Source organism: Pongo pygmaeus, chromosome 7 (assembly GCF_028885625.2).
Source record: "Pongo pygmaeus isolate AG05252 chromosome 7, NHGRI_mPonPyg2-v2.0_pri, whole genome shotgun sequence".
Classification (NCBI taxonomy): domain Eukaryota; kingdom Metazoa; phylum Chordata; class Mammalia; order Primates; family Hominidae; genus Pongo; species Pongo pygmaeus.
The window spans coordinates 40131496-40148757 of record NC_072380.2 but is presented as its reverse complement, the minus strand read 5'-3'; the positions used below and the strand labels follow the sequence as shown (position 1 = coordinate 40148757).

Below are 17262 nucleotides of genomic sequence, written 5' to 3'. Positions count from 1 at the left end.
TGAAAACTGGACCATTTAGGGATTTGGCTATCATGTTTTCCTTGAATTCTCAGAAAGCCAGATCTTAGAAATAAACAACTTAAGTTTCAACGGTCATGTGGATTTTTAGTAGAGTGACTCATTTTGGGCCTGCCATGTTTTCTTTAACAGTTTCCACCTTTTGCCAGACTCTCAGTGATACCAAGCGGTTTGATCAAAATTTAACGCATTAGTGCCACTCTCAGTCATCATGATGCTGCAGTTTTTTATTTAGTCTCAGAGTGAAATTTTTAAATCACAATTTCAGGATCCATGGTTGATCTTTTCTGTTGCTCTCAACCTTGTTCTAGTTATAGAATTAGAGAGATCAACTGTTGTGTGGGGGATAGCTGCAAGCAAGCATTAAGATTCATGAGAGGAGGCAGTGCAAGCCAGAGACTACTAGAATAACTACTAGCAAAATTGTATCCAATAATTGGTCATAATTCTTGGTTATAGAAGTTCAGTTTTTGACTCGAAGTCACCATGAGCCAAATCAACTAAAATAACAAAAGAAAAACAAAAGTTGATGGTTAGAACAAACGATTTTTTTCTTCTCTGAGTTCAGAGGGCAGTTAGTTGAAAAGATTTCCAGATCTGAGCTTAAAGCCTATTTTTTTCTGGTTTGCAGTTAGGTTGTCCCTGGTTATAGCACCAGGTGATTTGGTGAACTCTCTGAGTGTCTCGCACATTGGGCACAAAGGTTTTCTCTTAAGATTTACATCAAGTTGTCCAGCTCCAGTTTGTAGGGGCTCCAGTGATAAAGGTAGTTTTCGTTTTTAGTGATTCCAAGTCAGAAAAGTGCAGAAAACTGCAGATGTGAGTGTGAAGGGTCACACACAGATATTGGAGGAAATAAGAAGAATTCAGGATTCAGGTCAGTTTATAGGTGGGTAACAAAACCTCAAAAACAATGAACAGAGCTAGAATCTAATAAGAGGTGGGGGGACCAAGATGGCCGACTTGAAGCAGCTGCATTCAGAGGCTCCCATTGAAAAAAAGCTGTAAGAAGCTTGTGAATCCTTCAGCGGCAACCAGGGTATCCAGGTTCTTTCATCAAAATTGACTAGAATGCTGGCATGACCCAGGGAGAGAAGGAAGAGCAGTGTGGTGTGGCAGCCCACCTGACAACCACACGGGGAAGGGGAATCCCCTCTCCCCAGCCAAGGGAGGCAGTGAGTGAGCACGCAACCCAGCTGGGGAGACTGTGCTTTTCCCACGGAACTGTGCAACCCATGGATCCCACTTGTGAACCCACGCCACTGGGGCCTAGTGTCTCAGCCATGGAACACGCAGATTCTTATAGCCTCTCAGCTGGAATATGCTTAAGCCTATCTAACTCCCCAGGGAGGGGTGGCCAGCACTGGCTGAGGCTGCCTGCTCTCTAAGCCATTTGAGCTCCTTCGGGGTGGGGCAGCAGCCAGCTCTGGGACTCGCAACTGCCTAACATGCTAAGCTCCCTGGGCGGGGAAAGGGCGGCACCCATTTCTATAGTCCCAGGCTGCTCTTTTCCCCTCCTGGAGCCAGAAAGGCTGGATGGCTTGTTCCCAAGACTTGTTCCCACTGCCCAACACACTGGCTGTGGCAGTATGCCGCCAGCGTGCCTCTCTAGGTCTAATCCCGACCCATCCTCCTCAGTGGGTGGGGCTTCCCTGCAGCATCTCCAATAACTCCAGCCAGAGGCTTAGGGACAGAACCCAGATCTCCCTGGGCCTGAGCCCCTAGGGGGAGGGGCAGCACCAGTCTCTGTGGACCAGCAGAATTAGCCTCTCCTCTTGGTAGTTCTGAGTTATCCGAACAGCCCAGATGAATGGGTTTCTCTCTAGTAAAACACACCCTCTCCACCAAGGAACAAAGTCCTTCATTAAACAAGTCCTACTCCCCATGCCACACAACTGGGTGAGACCTTCCAAGAGGGGTTGTCAGACCTCCTATAGAGGAGTAATCCTACTGGCATCAGGTTGGTGCCCCTCAAGGTCAGAGGTCCCAGAAGAAGGAGCAGGCACCCATCTTGGCTGCTCTCCAGCCTTCTTGAGTGACATCTCCATGCACAGGAGCAAATCAGATGAATAAGGTCTGAAGTGAACCCCCAGCAAACTGCAGCAGCCCTACAGAAGAGGGACCTGACTATTGAAAGAAAAACAAGCCAAAAGCGGCAACAACAACATCAACAATAACAATAAAGGGCCCCCACAAAAACCTCATCCAAGGGTCAGCAGCCTCAAAGACCGAAACTAGACAAACTCACAAATATGAGAAAGAATCAATGAAAAAATGCTGAAAACCCAAAAGCCCAGAGAGCCTCTTCTCCTCCAAATGATCGCAGTGTCTCTCCATCAAGGGAACAGAACTGGCACAGAGGATCAGATGGAGTAATTGACAGAAGCAGGCTTCAGAAGACGGTTAATAAAAAACTATGATTAGCTAAAGGAGCATGTTCTAACCCAATGCAAAGAAGCTAAGAACATTGAAAAAAGGTCAGAGGAATTGCTAACTAGAATAACCAGTTTAGAGAGGAATATAAATGATCTGATGGAGCTGAAAAACACAGCATGAGAACTTCGTGAAGCGTACACAAGTATCAACAGCTGAATTGACCAAGCAGAAGACAGGATATAAGAGTTTGAAGACCAGCTTACTGAAATAAGACATGCAGACAAGAACAGAGAAAAAAGAATGAAAAGGAATGAACAAAGCCTTCAAAAAATATGGGACTTCATAAAAAGACTAAACCTAAGATTGACTGGAGTATCAGAAGGAGATGGGGAGAATGGAAACAAGCTGGAAAACACACTTCAGTATATTATCCAGGAGAACTTCCTTAACCTAGCAAGACAGGCCAACATGCAAATTCAGGAAATACAGAGAACACTGTTAAAGTACTCCATGAGAAAATCAACTCCAAGACACATAGTCATCAGAGTCTCCAAGGTTGAAATGAAGGAAAAACTGTTAAGGGCAGCCAGAGAGAAACGCCAAGTCACCTACAAAGGGAAGCTCATCAGACTAACAGCAGACCTCTCAGCGGAAACTCTATAAGCCAGAAGAAATTGGGAGCCAATATTCAACATTCTTAAAGAAAAGAATTTTCAACCCAGAATTTAATATCCAGCCAAATTAAGCATCATAAGTGAAAAAGAAATAAAAGTCTTTCCAGACAAGCAAATGCTGAGGGATTTCTTCACCACCAAGTCTGTCCTGCAAAAGCTCCTGAAGGAAGCACATAATATGGAAAGGAAAAACCAGTAGCAGCCACTGCAAAAACACACCTAAATATAAAGACCAATGGCACTACAAAGAAACTGCATCAACCAGTGTGCAAAATAACCAAATAGCACCATGTGACAGGATCACATTCACACATAGCAATAGTAATCTTAAATGTAAATGAGCTAAATGTCCCAATTAAAAGACACAGACTGGCAAATTGGATAAGGAGTCAGGACCCATTAGTGGGCTGTACTCAGGAGACCCATCTTATGTGCAAAGACACACAGGCTCAAAATAAAGGGATGGGAGAAAATTTACCAAGCAAATGGAAAGAAAAAAAATGGTTGTATTCCTAGTCTCTGACAAAACAGACTTTAAACCAACAAAGATCAGAAAAGACAAAGAAGAACACTACATAAGGGTAAAGGGAACAATTTGACAAGAAGAGCTAACTATTCTGAATATATATGCACCCAATACAGGAGCACCCAGGTTCATAAAGCAAGTTCTTAGAGATCTACAAAGAGACTTGGACTCCCACACAATAATAGTGGGAGACTTTAACACCCCACTGTCAGTATTAGACAGATCAACAAGATAGAAAATTAACAAGGATATTCAGGAGTTGATATTAGCTCTGGACCAAGTGAACCTAGCAGATGTCTACAGAACTCTCTACCCTAAATCAATAGAATATACATTCTTTGCAGTGCCACATGGAACTTATTCTAAAATCAACCACATAATTGGAAGTAAATCACTCTTCTGCAAATGCAAAAGAACTGAAATCATAACAGTTTCTCAGACCACAGTGCCATCAAATTAGAACTCAGGATTAAGAAACTCACTCAAAACCACACAATTTCATGGAAATTGAACAACCTGTTCCTGAATGACTACTGGGTAAATAATGAAATTAAGGCAGAAATCAAGAAGTTCTTGGAAACCAATAAGAACAAAGAGACAACGTAACAGAATCTCTGGGACACAGCTAAAGCTGTGTTAAAAGGGAAATTTATAGCACAAAATGCCCACGTTGGAAAGCTAGAAAGATCTCAAATTGAGTCTAACATCACAATTAAAAGAGCTAGAGAGGCAAGAGCAAAGTAATTCAAAAGCTGGCAGAAGACAAGAAATAACTAGGGTCAGAGAAGAATTGAAGGAGAGAGAGACATGAAAACCCCTCCAAAAAATCAATGAATCCAGGAGCTGGTTTTTTGAAGAAAATTAACAAAATAGACAGACTGCAAGCTAGACTAATAAAGAAGAAAAGAGAGAAGAACCAAACAGACACAATAAAAAAATGATAAAGGCAATATCACCACTGACCCCATGGAAATACAAGCTACCATCAGAGAATACTATAAACACCTCTATGCAAATAAACTAGAGAATCTAGAAGAAATGGATAAGTTCCTGGATGCATACACCCTACCAAGACTAAACCAGGAAGATGTTGAATCTCTGAGTAGACCAATAATAAGCTCTGAAATTGAGGCAGTAGTTAATAGCCTGACAACCAAAAAAAGTGCAGGACCAGACAGATTCACAGCTGAATTCTACCAGAAATACAAAGAAAAGCTGGTACCATTCCTTCTGAAACTATTCCAAACAATTGAAAAGGAGGGACTCCTCCCTAACTCATTTGATGAAGCCAGCATCATCTTGTTACCAAAACCAGGAAGAGACAAAACAAAAAAAGAAAACTTCAGGCCAATATCCCTGATGAACATCCATGCAAAAATCCTCAATAAAATACTGGCAAACCAAATCTAGCAGCACATCAAAATACTTATCCACCAAAATCAAGCCAGCTTCATCCCTGGGATGCAAGTCTGGTTCAACATACATAAATCAATAAATGTAATCCATCACATAAACATAACCAAAGACAAAAACCATATGATTATCTCACTAGATGCAGAATAGGCCTTTGATAAAATTCAACATCCCTTCATGTTAAAAACTCTCAATAAACTAGGTATTGATGGAATATATCTCAAAATAATAAGAGCTATTTATGACAAACCCACAGCCAATATCATATTGAATGGGCAAAAACTGGAAGCATTCCCTTTGAAAACTGGTACAAGCCAACGATGCCCTCTCTTACTACTCCTATTCAACATAGTATTGGAAGTTCTGGCCAGGGCCATCAGGCAAAAGAAAGAAATAAAGTGTATTCAAATAAAAAGAGAGTAAGTGAAGTTGTCTGTTTGCAGATGACATAATTTTATATTTAGAAAACCCCATCATCTAAGCTCTAAAGCTTCTTCAACTGATAAGCAATTTCAGCAAAATCTCAGGATACAAAATCCATGTGCAAAAATCACAAGCATTCCTTTACACCAACAATAGGCAAACAGAGAGCCAAATCATAAATGAACTCCCATTTGCAATTGCCACAAAGAAAATAGAATACCCAGGAATACAGCTAACAAAGGATGTGAAGGACCTCTTCAAAGAGAACTAAAAGTCAAGGAAATAAAAGAGGACACAAACAATGGAAAAACATTCCATCCTCGTTGATAGGAGAATCAATATCATGAAAATGGCCATACTGCCCAAAGTAATTTATAGATTCAATACTATTCACATAGAACTACCATTGACGTTCTTCACAGGATTAGAAAAAACTATTTTAAATTTCATATGCAATCAAAGAAGATCCCATATAGCAAAGAAAATCCTAAGCAAAAACAACAAAGCTGGAGGCATCAAGCTACCTGACTTCAAACCATACTACAAGGCTACAGTAAGCAAAACAGCATGGTACTGGTACCAAGCAGACATATAGACCAATGGAACAGAACAGAGACCTCAGAAATAACTCACACGTCTACAACCATCTGATCTTTGACAGTGCTGACAAAAACAAGCAATGAGGAAAGGATCTCCGATTCAGTAAATGGTGCTGGGAAAACTGGCTAGCCATATGCAGAAAACTGAAACTGGACCCCTTCCTTACACCTTATACAAAAATTAACTTAAAGTGGATTAAAGACTTAAATGTAAAACCCAAATCCATAAACACCCTAGAAGAAAACCTAGGCAATACCGTTCAGGAAATAGGCATGAGCAAAGACTTCATGACAAAAATACCAAAAGCAATTGCAACAAAAGCCAGAATTGACAAATAGGATCTAATTAAACTAAAGAGCTTCTGCACAGCAAAAGAAACTATTATCAGAGTGAACAGACAACCTACGGAGTACGGAGTGGGAGAAAATTTTTGCAATCTACCCATCTGACGAAAGTCTAATATCCAGAATTTACAAGGAACTTAAACATATTTAAAACAAAAAAAAACAACCCCATCAAAAAGTGGGCAAAGGATATGAACAGACACTTCTCAAAAGAAGACATTTATCCAGCCAACAATCATGTGAAAAAAAAGCTCAACATCACTAATCATCAGAGAAATTCAAGTCGAAACTACAATGAGATACCATGTCACACAAGTCAGAATGGTGATTATTAAAAAGTCAGGAAATCATAGATGCTGGAGAGGCTGTGGAGAAATAGAAACGCTTTTACACTGTTGGTGGGAATGTAAATTAGTTCAGTTATTGTGGAAGACAGTATGGAGATTCCTCAAGGGTCTAGAACCCAAAATACCATTTGACCCAGCAATCCCATTACTGGGTATATACTCAAAGGATTATAAATCATTCTACCCTAAAGATACATGCTCACCTATGTTTATTGCAGCACTATTTACAATAGCAAAGACATGGATCCAAGTCAAATGCCCATCAATAATAGACTGGACAAAGAAAACATGGTATATATACACCATGGAATACTATGCTGCCTAAAAAAGGAATGAGACTGTGTCCTTTGCAGGGACATGGATGAAGCTAGAAGTCATCATCCTCAGCCAACTAACACAGGAACAGACAACCAAACACTGCATGTTCTCCCTCATAATTGGGAGCTGAACATTGAGAATGCAAGGACACAGAGAGTGGAACAACACATACCAGGGCCTGTTGTGGGGTGGGGGCTGAGGGGAGGGAACTTAGAGGATGAGTCAATAGGTGTAGCAAACCACCATGGCACACATATACCTATGTAACAAACCTGCACATTCTGCACATGTATCCTGTTTTTATTTTTTAGAAGAAGAAATAAAGAAAAATAAAGAATCTAACAATGAGTGTATATACTCTGTTTCTGACACATGTTCTTTTTCTCTGTACAGCTTCCCCATTTCTACTAAAGATAATCAAAGAAAGACCATTTGGTTTGCAGAATAAATCTAGTCTCATTAAACTTGGCCTAATTATTATGTAAGTGCAGTGAGAAACATGTGTTTCTTTATGGTATAATTTTTCATGTTTATTTACAAATCCAAATTTTTTAGCTTCTTTATACAGTATAAAAACAAGATGTCAAAAGTATATTTTTTTGAACCACAAAGTATCTGAGATAGGTACCAATCAATTTAGAAAGTTTATTTTGCCAAGGTTAAGAACATGCCCTTTACACAGCCTTAGGAGGTCCTGATGACTTGTGCCCATGGTGGTTGGGGTACAGCTTGCTTTTATGGATTTTAGGGAGACATAATACATCAAATGATACATGTAAGATTTACATTGGTTCAATCTGGAAGGGCAGTAAAAATTGAAGCAGGGTCTTCCAGGTCATAGGTAGAGTTAAAAATTTTCTGATTGTTAAATGGTTGAAGGAGTTATTATCAATAGAAAGAAATGTCTGGTTTCCAATTAAGGGTTGTGGAGACCAAGGTTTTATCATGCAGATGAAGCCTCCAGGTAGCAGGCTTCAGAGAGAATAGATTGTAAATGTTTCTTATCAGACTTAAGGTCTGTGTTGTTGTCTTTTCCTGAATTCTAAAAAGCAGGAGGGCATACTGAGGCAGGTCTGACCCCCACCCGTCTTCCCATCATGGCCTGAACTTGTTTTTCAGGTTAATTTTGGAATGCTATAGCCAAGAGGAAAGGTTCATTTAGATGATTGGTGGCCTTAGAATTTTATTTTGTGTTTACAGCTTACACATATGTTCAGAAATTGATGTTTCACCATTTGCCTTATTTGAAAATGATCTAGATAGTCCATAATTATCTATTCTTCAACTTAACTTAGCAAAACTTTAAAAGTGTAAATTACCAAAGATATTTAGGGAGCTATTTTTTTTAGTAAAGTATAACACAAAACAAAGCTATTCATCATTGAATTATTTTTCCTGTTTATGAATTGCATAATATACAGATAACATGAACTTATTATTTTAGGAAACCTAGGTAGAAAATGCTGACAACTCCAAAGACTTGTCTATTTTGGTAGCAGGACAAGCCGCAGACAAAACCCCTCAGACACCAAGTTAAAGAAGGAAGTGGTTTATTCAGCCAGGAGCATTGGCAAGACTCCTGTCTCAAGAGTGGAGCTCCCCAAGTGAGCAATTCCTGTCCCTTTTAAGGGCTCACAACTCTAAGGGGGTGTGCGTGAGAGGTTCGTGAATGATTGAGCAAGCAGGGAGTACGTGACTGGGGGCTGCATGCACCAGTAACTAGATCGGAACAAAACAGGATAGGGAATTTCACAGTGCTTTTCCCTACAATGCCTGGAATCTATAGATAATATAACCAGTTAGGTCAGGGGTCGATCTTTAACTGCCAGTCCCATGGTGTGGCGCCAGGCTGTCTGCCTGTGGATTTCATTTCTGCCTTTTAGTTTTTACTTCTTCTTTCTCTGGAGGCAGAAATTGGGCATGAGACGATATGAGGGGTGGTCTCCTCCCTTATTTTAAATAAACCAGCATGCTTTAGCTAACTTTTCATTCACTGAAGTTATCCACAAACAAGTGTACATGAAAAGCATTTGAATTCATTCCCATATTTCTAGCAGTTTTAGGAATATTTCATTTATATAAACACTTATTTTCTTCAAGTCAATTAAATAGAGATCCTTAACATATATTAATGTTGGCAACACCATTTGAAGATAGAAAAATACCCTGTATATTTGACATACAAACATACATAAATACTACAAGGCATACATCAACATACACAGAAGCAGATCTTGCAGCTTTTAGTCTAAACTTTTAGCCGCATGCCTGATACAGTAACACACAAAACTCACTAGTTCATAAAAACACATGCAAATCTGGATCAGAATTATATTTCTAATGGAACAAGATTATTCACCCAGATGGCTAAAACAGACTTTTAAGATTTTTTATTTGTCACTTTTCCAATTGTCCTCACCCTTTTCCTTTTTAGACAACAAATCTTCCAAATTTCCATTTCACTTCTCTATCAAACTATTTCTCTGAGGAGGCTATTTCTGCCCATTGTTGGACATTATGGGCTGTATAGACTTTCCTTAGTCTGAGGAAATGTGACATGGCAGCTTTAGTTAATGTCCCTCAAATAGAAATTCTCTAGTTCAAAACCTATCAATCCTTATATTTTTATGTTCTCTCAATCAAATTGTAGCACAAGTGAGGGCTTTACCAACAGATTTTGGCACCACAGCACATGCGGCTCCCATATCAAGGAGTCTGGAAACTTCTTTTGCCCTGACCATTTTACCTACTCTTATGCAAAAGACTTTGAGTCCCTATCAGTGAGTTGAGCCAGAGGACCCTTGTCCTTTTTTCAGTCTTGATCTCGATTAACCTACCTGACCATTGCCTCAAGTGGTTACAAGTCAGGTTTCTCATTGTAATCTCTGCCTTCTAGCTTAAAAAATTCTCCCAATGGATAAATAGGGCAGACTTGCTTAATGCCTTTTAATGTTAGGGAAGTAGCCAAGGTGTCCCTTTGGTCCATCCATCCCTTGGTAATGTTACATTAAAACTTTTGTTTTAACCCAATTAAGGTCCATTTTATTCATTCCATTTCTTGATAACAATCTACACATGGCTACTCTCATTTTGCATTTCTAAAGGGATGGCATTTAAGTATGATAAGGTAGAGAATTAACATTTAAAAGGCAGAGAATGTAGACTTCAGACCCAAATACTATCATTTGCTGAAATAAATAAGGGTGGGGGTAAAAGTCCATTAAGACAACATGATCATGAAAAGCATATTAAACATAAATACAAGGCTTGATATGTAGATTTAAGCCAATGCCTTTTCTCCAATGTAAGAGTTTCTATGATTTTAGTCCTGGTGCAGGGAGGGAGGATCCCCTATACATGGAGATTTTATGCAATTTTTTCTTATAAAGAGGTCTCAAAATAACCGACTAGAGTTAGTCGTTGTGCCATAAAGGCATATTTTGGCTATATCACTGTCTTCCCAACCCAGTTTGTGTTTTTTTAACTAGATTACTGAATTCAGAGTTAAACCTATTAACACGGAGGGCAGAAAAAGAATTTTCTACATCTGGGCTCAACATGCATAGACCAGAATGTTTTAAAAATAGTGCTTTTAATCTTACCTTATAGTCAGAGGCTGGTTCATTCTTTTTCTATTTATTAAATTGATTTGCAGTCCTTTCACGATTTTTTTTTGACAAATACTTTGGGGATGGTTTCTTGGGATTTTCTAGTAGAACCGTGATGCCTTCAGCCACTGCTCTGAGCTCAAGATCTAGATATAAAGGTGGTTAAAGAAGCACATCTGATTAATTTGAGGGCCTAACTTCACAAGGCATTTATCAACCTTTCTTTTGTTCTTTGAGGAGGGAAGTCAACTAAGTGAAAATGTTAGTAAGCAGAGCAAGAAAGAGAGGGACAATAGAGGTTTCATCAGTCTTACAGTCTTTTGTCAAGAATATTTTAGTGAAGCTATTTTAGAATCCTGAGGTCTTATAGGAACTACTTCATATCAATGAAAATAGGTGTACAATTCTCTATGCCTAATTTGGGAGTGCTTATTTTCATGTGCACCTCTTAGGTGGATGATTTTGTTCAGTTGTAACATTCCTCATAAAAGCCATTGCAATTCTAAATTATGTTTAGTAAGGTTTTGCCATTTTTTTTGGTAGATACTTACAGCTTCCAGGAACATACATTTTGAGCATAAGAGAAGCAGGTATACCAGAAGATAGAGTACTGGATACTTTAGAATGTAAAGATCCCATTCTTGTATTGTGTCTTGGGTTTCTTGGAGCTGAGAAAAAAAAAGCCCAAGATGGTAGTGCTACACTGCTGTGTTGTGTGATATTTTACAGTGTTCTTCACTGAACGGAAATTTTTCTTGAAGCTGGCAAGTGGCAAGTGCACAGTGTCAAGCTAACCCATTCTGTCACCAACTTAACCTAACACAGGAATCTTAGTTTTAGGTGGCAGACACTTTGACAGCTTTTAAGTATTTGATGCATGCCCATCAGTCAAGTTGTGGCTCGGCTCTGATATTCCTTTGACCAATCTAGTCAATGATTTTCCTTACCTTTGCATATAAGACAAGAAACAAGGAGGAGAGAAACAAAATCCCTGTGAATGTGGCAACAGCTATCCTTTACCTCTAAAGCTTCAGCCCTTGTCTGTCTAATGGAGCACCACAAAACACACAAAGGTCATATGCTTTGCTACAACACAAAAGGACCTTGAACTGGAAAGCCAAAACTATCAGGGAGCTCAACGAAGAGAGTAGAGCTGAAATTCAAGAGGAACTTACTGACAAATTCTGGGTTTGGTGAGGAAGGCAGAGAAGTCTCAAGGAGCCAGAAGTCACCTCACCTGCATACCTAATGGGATACAGGGATAGCCACAAGCCTCCTTCAGATACCACCTTCAAAGACTGTCAAAGAGCAGAATCCTAACAAGCTGAGTTTCAAAGATCTAACTGATTTTCAATACAATTCATGAACCAGGCAGCACCTAGTAGACATAAGTTGCATCAGGCAGACTTATCAGAAATGAGGAAATAGCAATAGAGCAAAAATAGACTTGTTAGCGTCAGGCTACATTCTTTATATGGGTTAAAGCAGAGAGGACATTCTTATCATGCTAACTTAGATTAACTGGGCCCCTTTTGATTGGTTACTGAGTATGTTCTGTTTTTTTGAAAACTGGCCTGCTTGGCTATTATCTCTCCCCAGATTCTTGAAAGGTCAGATCTTTCAATTAAACAACTTAGGTTTTAGTTTATTGACATGAAACTTTAGCTTAAGTCACCCCATTTGAGGCCTTATATCCTTTTTTTTAATTGTAAATGTTATAATTATATTTCAATATTTAGTTGTTAAAATCAAAGTTGAAAACTGTTTAGATGCATGGGATTTTCAAGTGGGGAGTGCTCTGCTCTTTCTTTGAGTAAGCTCTGTATCTTTATATTTTTGTGGTGGGGGAAAAGCACTATTAGTTAAATATGTGGTTGGAGTGTTAATTGGGGACATTAAAATATTACATTTAATCTCCCTCTTTTCAGGAGTTGTTCCCTTTCCAAAGGCCCTTTATTATAACCTGCTTATAGTGGAGAGATGTACCACTGATCTCCTTGAAAAGAGGAGAAGATTTGGAAGTTCTAACTGCTTCTTTTTTGATGTTGTTTTTAAAAATCTTTATTGAAATGTAATTTATATTTTATGATGTTAAACTATTTGAAATGTAAAATTCCATGGTTTTTAGTATATTTACAGATTTGTGCAAACAATAATGACAATAATCTAATTTTAGAATATTCATCACCTTATAAAAAGACTTTGTATCCATTAGCAATTACTCCCAATCCCTCTGCCCCTACTTTCCTGTACCACAGGCCAAGCAATCACTGATTTACTTTTTGACTATACAGATTTTTCTGTTTTGCACATTTCATTTAAATGGCATCATGCAATATGAAATGATTTATGACTTTATTTTTTCATTTACCATAGTGATTTTCAGGTTTATACATGTTATGGCATGGATTAGTACTGCATTTCTTCTTACTGTAAAATATCCTATTGTATCACAATTTGATTACCTATTCATTAGTTGATGGACATTTCACTTTTTCCACTTTTAAGCTATTATGAATAACATTGCTATAAACATTTGTGTACAAGTTTTTGTGTGGCCATGCATTTTAACTCGTATTGGGTAGGTGTGAAGAATGAGAACTGTGAATTTTTGTATTATAAGATAACTCCATTTCACATTTGACAAACTGTCTTCAAAAATGGTTGCTCCATTTTATATTTCCATCAGCATGCATAAGAATTCCAATTTCTTCACATCCTTACCAACACTTGTTAATGTGTGTCTTTTGCATTACAGTGATTCTAATGGATGTGAATTTGTTTCTCATTGTGGTTTTGATTTACATTTCCCTAATACACAATGAAGTTGAGAATATTTGCATTTGTGTATTAGTCATTTGCATATCTTATTTGGAGAATGTCTATTCATATTATTTACACATGTTTTAATTAGGTTGCCTTTTTGTTGTTAGTTGTAAGTGTTCTTTGTATATTCTATATACTAGATCTTTATGGGATGTATATTTTGCAAATATTTTTACCATTTCTGAAGGTTGTGTTTTTGTTTTCTTGATGGTGTCATTTGAAGCAGAAAGTTTTTAATTTTGAAAACTTAATCTTTCTCCATTTGATTTTCTTGGATTCTTCTTCAAATATTAATTGACTATAAATGTTAGAATCTATTTCTGGGCACTCAATTTCACTGATCTGTAAATCTAATAAAAGGCCAGTAACAAGTTGTCTTGGTTATTGTAGCTTATAGTTAGTTTTGAAATTGAGATATGTGGGTCCTCCAACTTTGTTCTTACTTAAAATTGTTATGGACATTCTGAATAATTTTCATTTTTCTGTGCTTTATTTCTGGATCATGATCCATGGGCACTTAAAAAGAATGCATATTTGCTGTTTTATAGTGAAATGTGCTATGGATATCTATTGCCTTATAATTTTGTTATAGTCTTCAATATCTCTGTTGATTTTTTTGCCCAGGTATTCTATTATTGAAAGCTGTTTACTTAAGTCTTTAAATACGATTGTTACATTTTCTATTTCTCCCTTCAATTCTGTTATTTTTTGCCTTGTGTAATTCTCTGGCTCTGTTTTTGGATGCATACATGTTTATAATTTTTATATCTTCCTGATAGACATCCTAGCTCTCTTATTAGTGCTGTTTGTATGGTATATCTTTTAAGTTCCTTTACTTTTAGGTGAATTGTATCTTCAGAAATGTACTATGTCTCCTATACACACATCTAAACATTCTGGTTTAGAGCTAAACTTTTCTTTTAATAATTATTATAATTATTTTATTGATAGTAGAATTATACCTTTTTATAATGTTTAAAATTTTTAAATTTCTATGGAAAAAATATAAAATCCAATTCATATTTTTCAGTTTTTATACTGAACATATAACATATAATTTGTATAAGAAAACAATGTCTAAAAACTAATATGTTTGTAATTTAAATAATTTATTACTTCACCAAATTGAATTTTAAATGAAACAATAACAATCATTAAATGTTGAGCAATATATATTTATATCTAAAAGATAATTATATTTTACAGTATAATCATATGGGGTCTGATACAACTGTTGTGGCTCAAAAAATTTTCCAGTTGATTGGATTGACGAATGCTGTAAGTGTTTGCTTCTTAGGACTTTCGCCCTTCTTGTGTTACTAAAATAATTTCTACACCTCATTATGACACTACATGAATCCACATGTTGTGTGGTGTAGGGGAAATTTAAGTTTTATTTTAAATTTTACTTATCTGAAGTGGGAATAATAATAATTCTATGCACCTAATTTGGTTACTGTAAGACTTAAATTATATAAAGCATGGGGTATGGGGCTTCCTTAAATGCAAGCATTATAAAATCTCAAGTATTACTTTTATTATTAGTAACATTTTAAACTTACTAATCTACTTTAAAAGATGAAATGCAGACTTATAGTTTAGTTGTTTAATATTTGTCATAAGTTTGTTTCAAACACATATATCTAATTTTTAAAAACTGTGACTTTTGAACATATTTTTGTATGTTTTCTATTTTAGATTTTTGTTTCATTTAATATTACAATTATTCTGTCTTCATTGGAGCTTTGGATAGATGAAAATAAAATTGCAACCACTGGAGATGCTAATGAGTTATTACACACATTTTTAAGATGGAAAAGATCTTATCTTGTTTTACGTCCTCATGATGTGGCATTTTTACTTGTGTAAGGATATCTTGACATTATATAAAGTTTATCTGAAGAAAATTTATGCAATTTGACCGAATATCTGACTGTTGATAAATGTGTATTAAAAAAATCTATTTTTTTCTTACATACACCATGTAAATATTTTTCACAACATGGTATTTATATTGGAATTACTGATATCAATTTATTTATTGGTTTGAAGTTAAAACTCACTCCTCAATCTTGTTCCCATATTACTTCTTTCCCTAGAGTATATACCACATTATTAAATATCTCACACAATGCATAAAATTTTCACAATATCTATTTGGAGAAACATCTGAATTCTATAAATATAGTAATTCAGCCTTCTTGTTATGATTTGTTGTTGTAAATTAAAAAGTAAGCAAAGTAATTGAAACACTATGTTTTAATATCTCTAATATATCTGCATTGTGCTTAAGGTTTTAGTACATTAGCCTTCCTTTCTATTTAATAGACTCTGTTTTTCTTTTATCAATATTCAGAAGATATGTATATATTATACATGTGTATATATATGTATATATATATATATAGAGAGAGAGAGAGTTTTTAAGATTATACATGGAGTTTTAAACATTTTACTTTTTATCTTCTGTCCCATAAATATGACATGCCTTTTTCATGTCTCTGGAAGGCTAATTTTGTCTGAATAATGAGAGACTTTAGTCCATAGAGTGATTCTGCTCATTAACCAGTTGCATTGCCTTAGCTTTTTACTTTTAAGGAATTTTATTTATTTTTATTATTTTTTGTTTTTTCTTCAGTTTTTCTGTTTTAGTTTTTTAAAATCTACATAAAATGAATCTTTGTTATGTTACAGAAATCCATATAAAATACACTTTTCTTTATTTGTTTTTAAAATTTATTTTATTGTTTTTAAAAGAAGCAGAAAGATTTAGTCACATCTTATGCTATGTTACATTAATGTTAGATGGAAATATTAATGATTATCATAAATGTAAAATTTGTCTTATAAAAATTCATGTTAACTTTTACAAAATTATGTGATTATGATCCCTTTTTAAACTTAAGTTACAGAGAAAAGTCAAATTATGTTGGTGCAACCTTTCAAGGGAAGATGTGTGATGCAAACTATGCAGGAGGTGTTGTTCTGGTATGTTATGGTTATGTATAGAAAGTATGCTACATAAATTAGTATACAGTTACACATTTTCATATTTAATTTTTATGTATATTAAAATTTGCATTGTTCTAAGCATCTTTGTCACTGTTGCTGATAGAAATGTTTAAACTATAAGAAGTGCTCGTTCAATTCACTATGTATAAAAATTTTTCAATTTCCTATCATGAGTTTAAGATATCCTTTCTAGAAAGTTAAGGTAGTGAACTAGTTTAGTCTTACTGTAAAGTGCTCTTCAAGTTTTCATAATGTTAATATTTAATAATTAATTTCAGCTAAAACTTAGATTTCATATGTTTTCCTAATTATGTAGCGAACATAATTATGAACCACATTAAAATAAAACATTTGAAAGTATCAATCACCTTAAAATGCTTCATAGGGTATAAGTAAAGAATAATGGAACCAAATGTCCTAATTGACATTAATTATCTTAGTAGAGAATGTTAGTGTATTCAAAACTGATATTTTTTTGCTGTTATTTCATAATACTATCACTATTCTGACAAATAAAACTTGCCTTTTTGTTGTGTGAGTGTTTGTACAATATCTGCTGGAGTTTCATAGAGGCAATGAAAAAATGAAGTGAAGCTAAGTGAAGCAATAAAGAGATGAATCAATTAAATGGAGATAAAAATAATTTCAACTTTTATTTTAGATTTAGGGCATACATGTACAAGTTTGTTACCTGGATATATTGTGAGATGCTAAGGTTTCGGATATGATTGATTCTATCACCCAGGTACCGAGCATAGTACCCACTAGTTAGTTTTT

General features: G+C 35.9%; 1 protein-coding gene across 1 annotated transcript in view; it reads left to right on the top strand.

Annotated features, from left to right (window-relative positions):
* Window positions 1-17262, top strand: part of ADAM2 (ADAM metallopeptidase domain 2) — a 113722-nt gene that overhangs the window by 55643 nt on the left and 40817 nt on the right. Inside the window, exons 9-11 of the mRNA XM_054498868.2 lie at window positions 14680-14751; window positions 15172-15338; window positions 16380-16461. Coding sequence (XP_054354843.2) covers window positions 14680-14751; window positions 15172-15338; window positions 16380-16461 — 321 coding nt within the window. The remainder of the gene's footprint in view (window positions 1-14679; window positions 14752-15171; window positions 15339-16379; window positions 16462-17262) is intronic.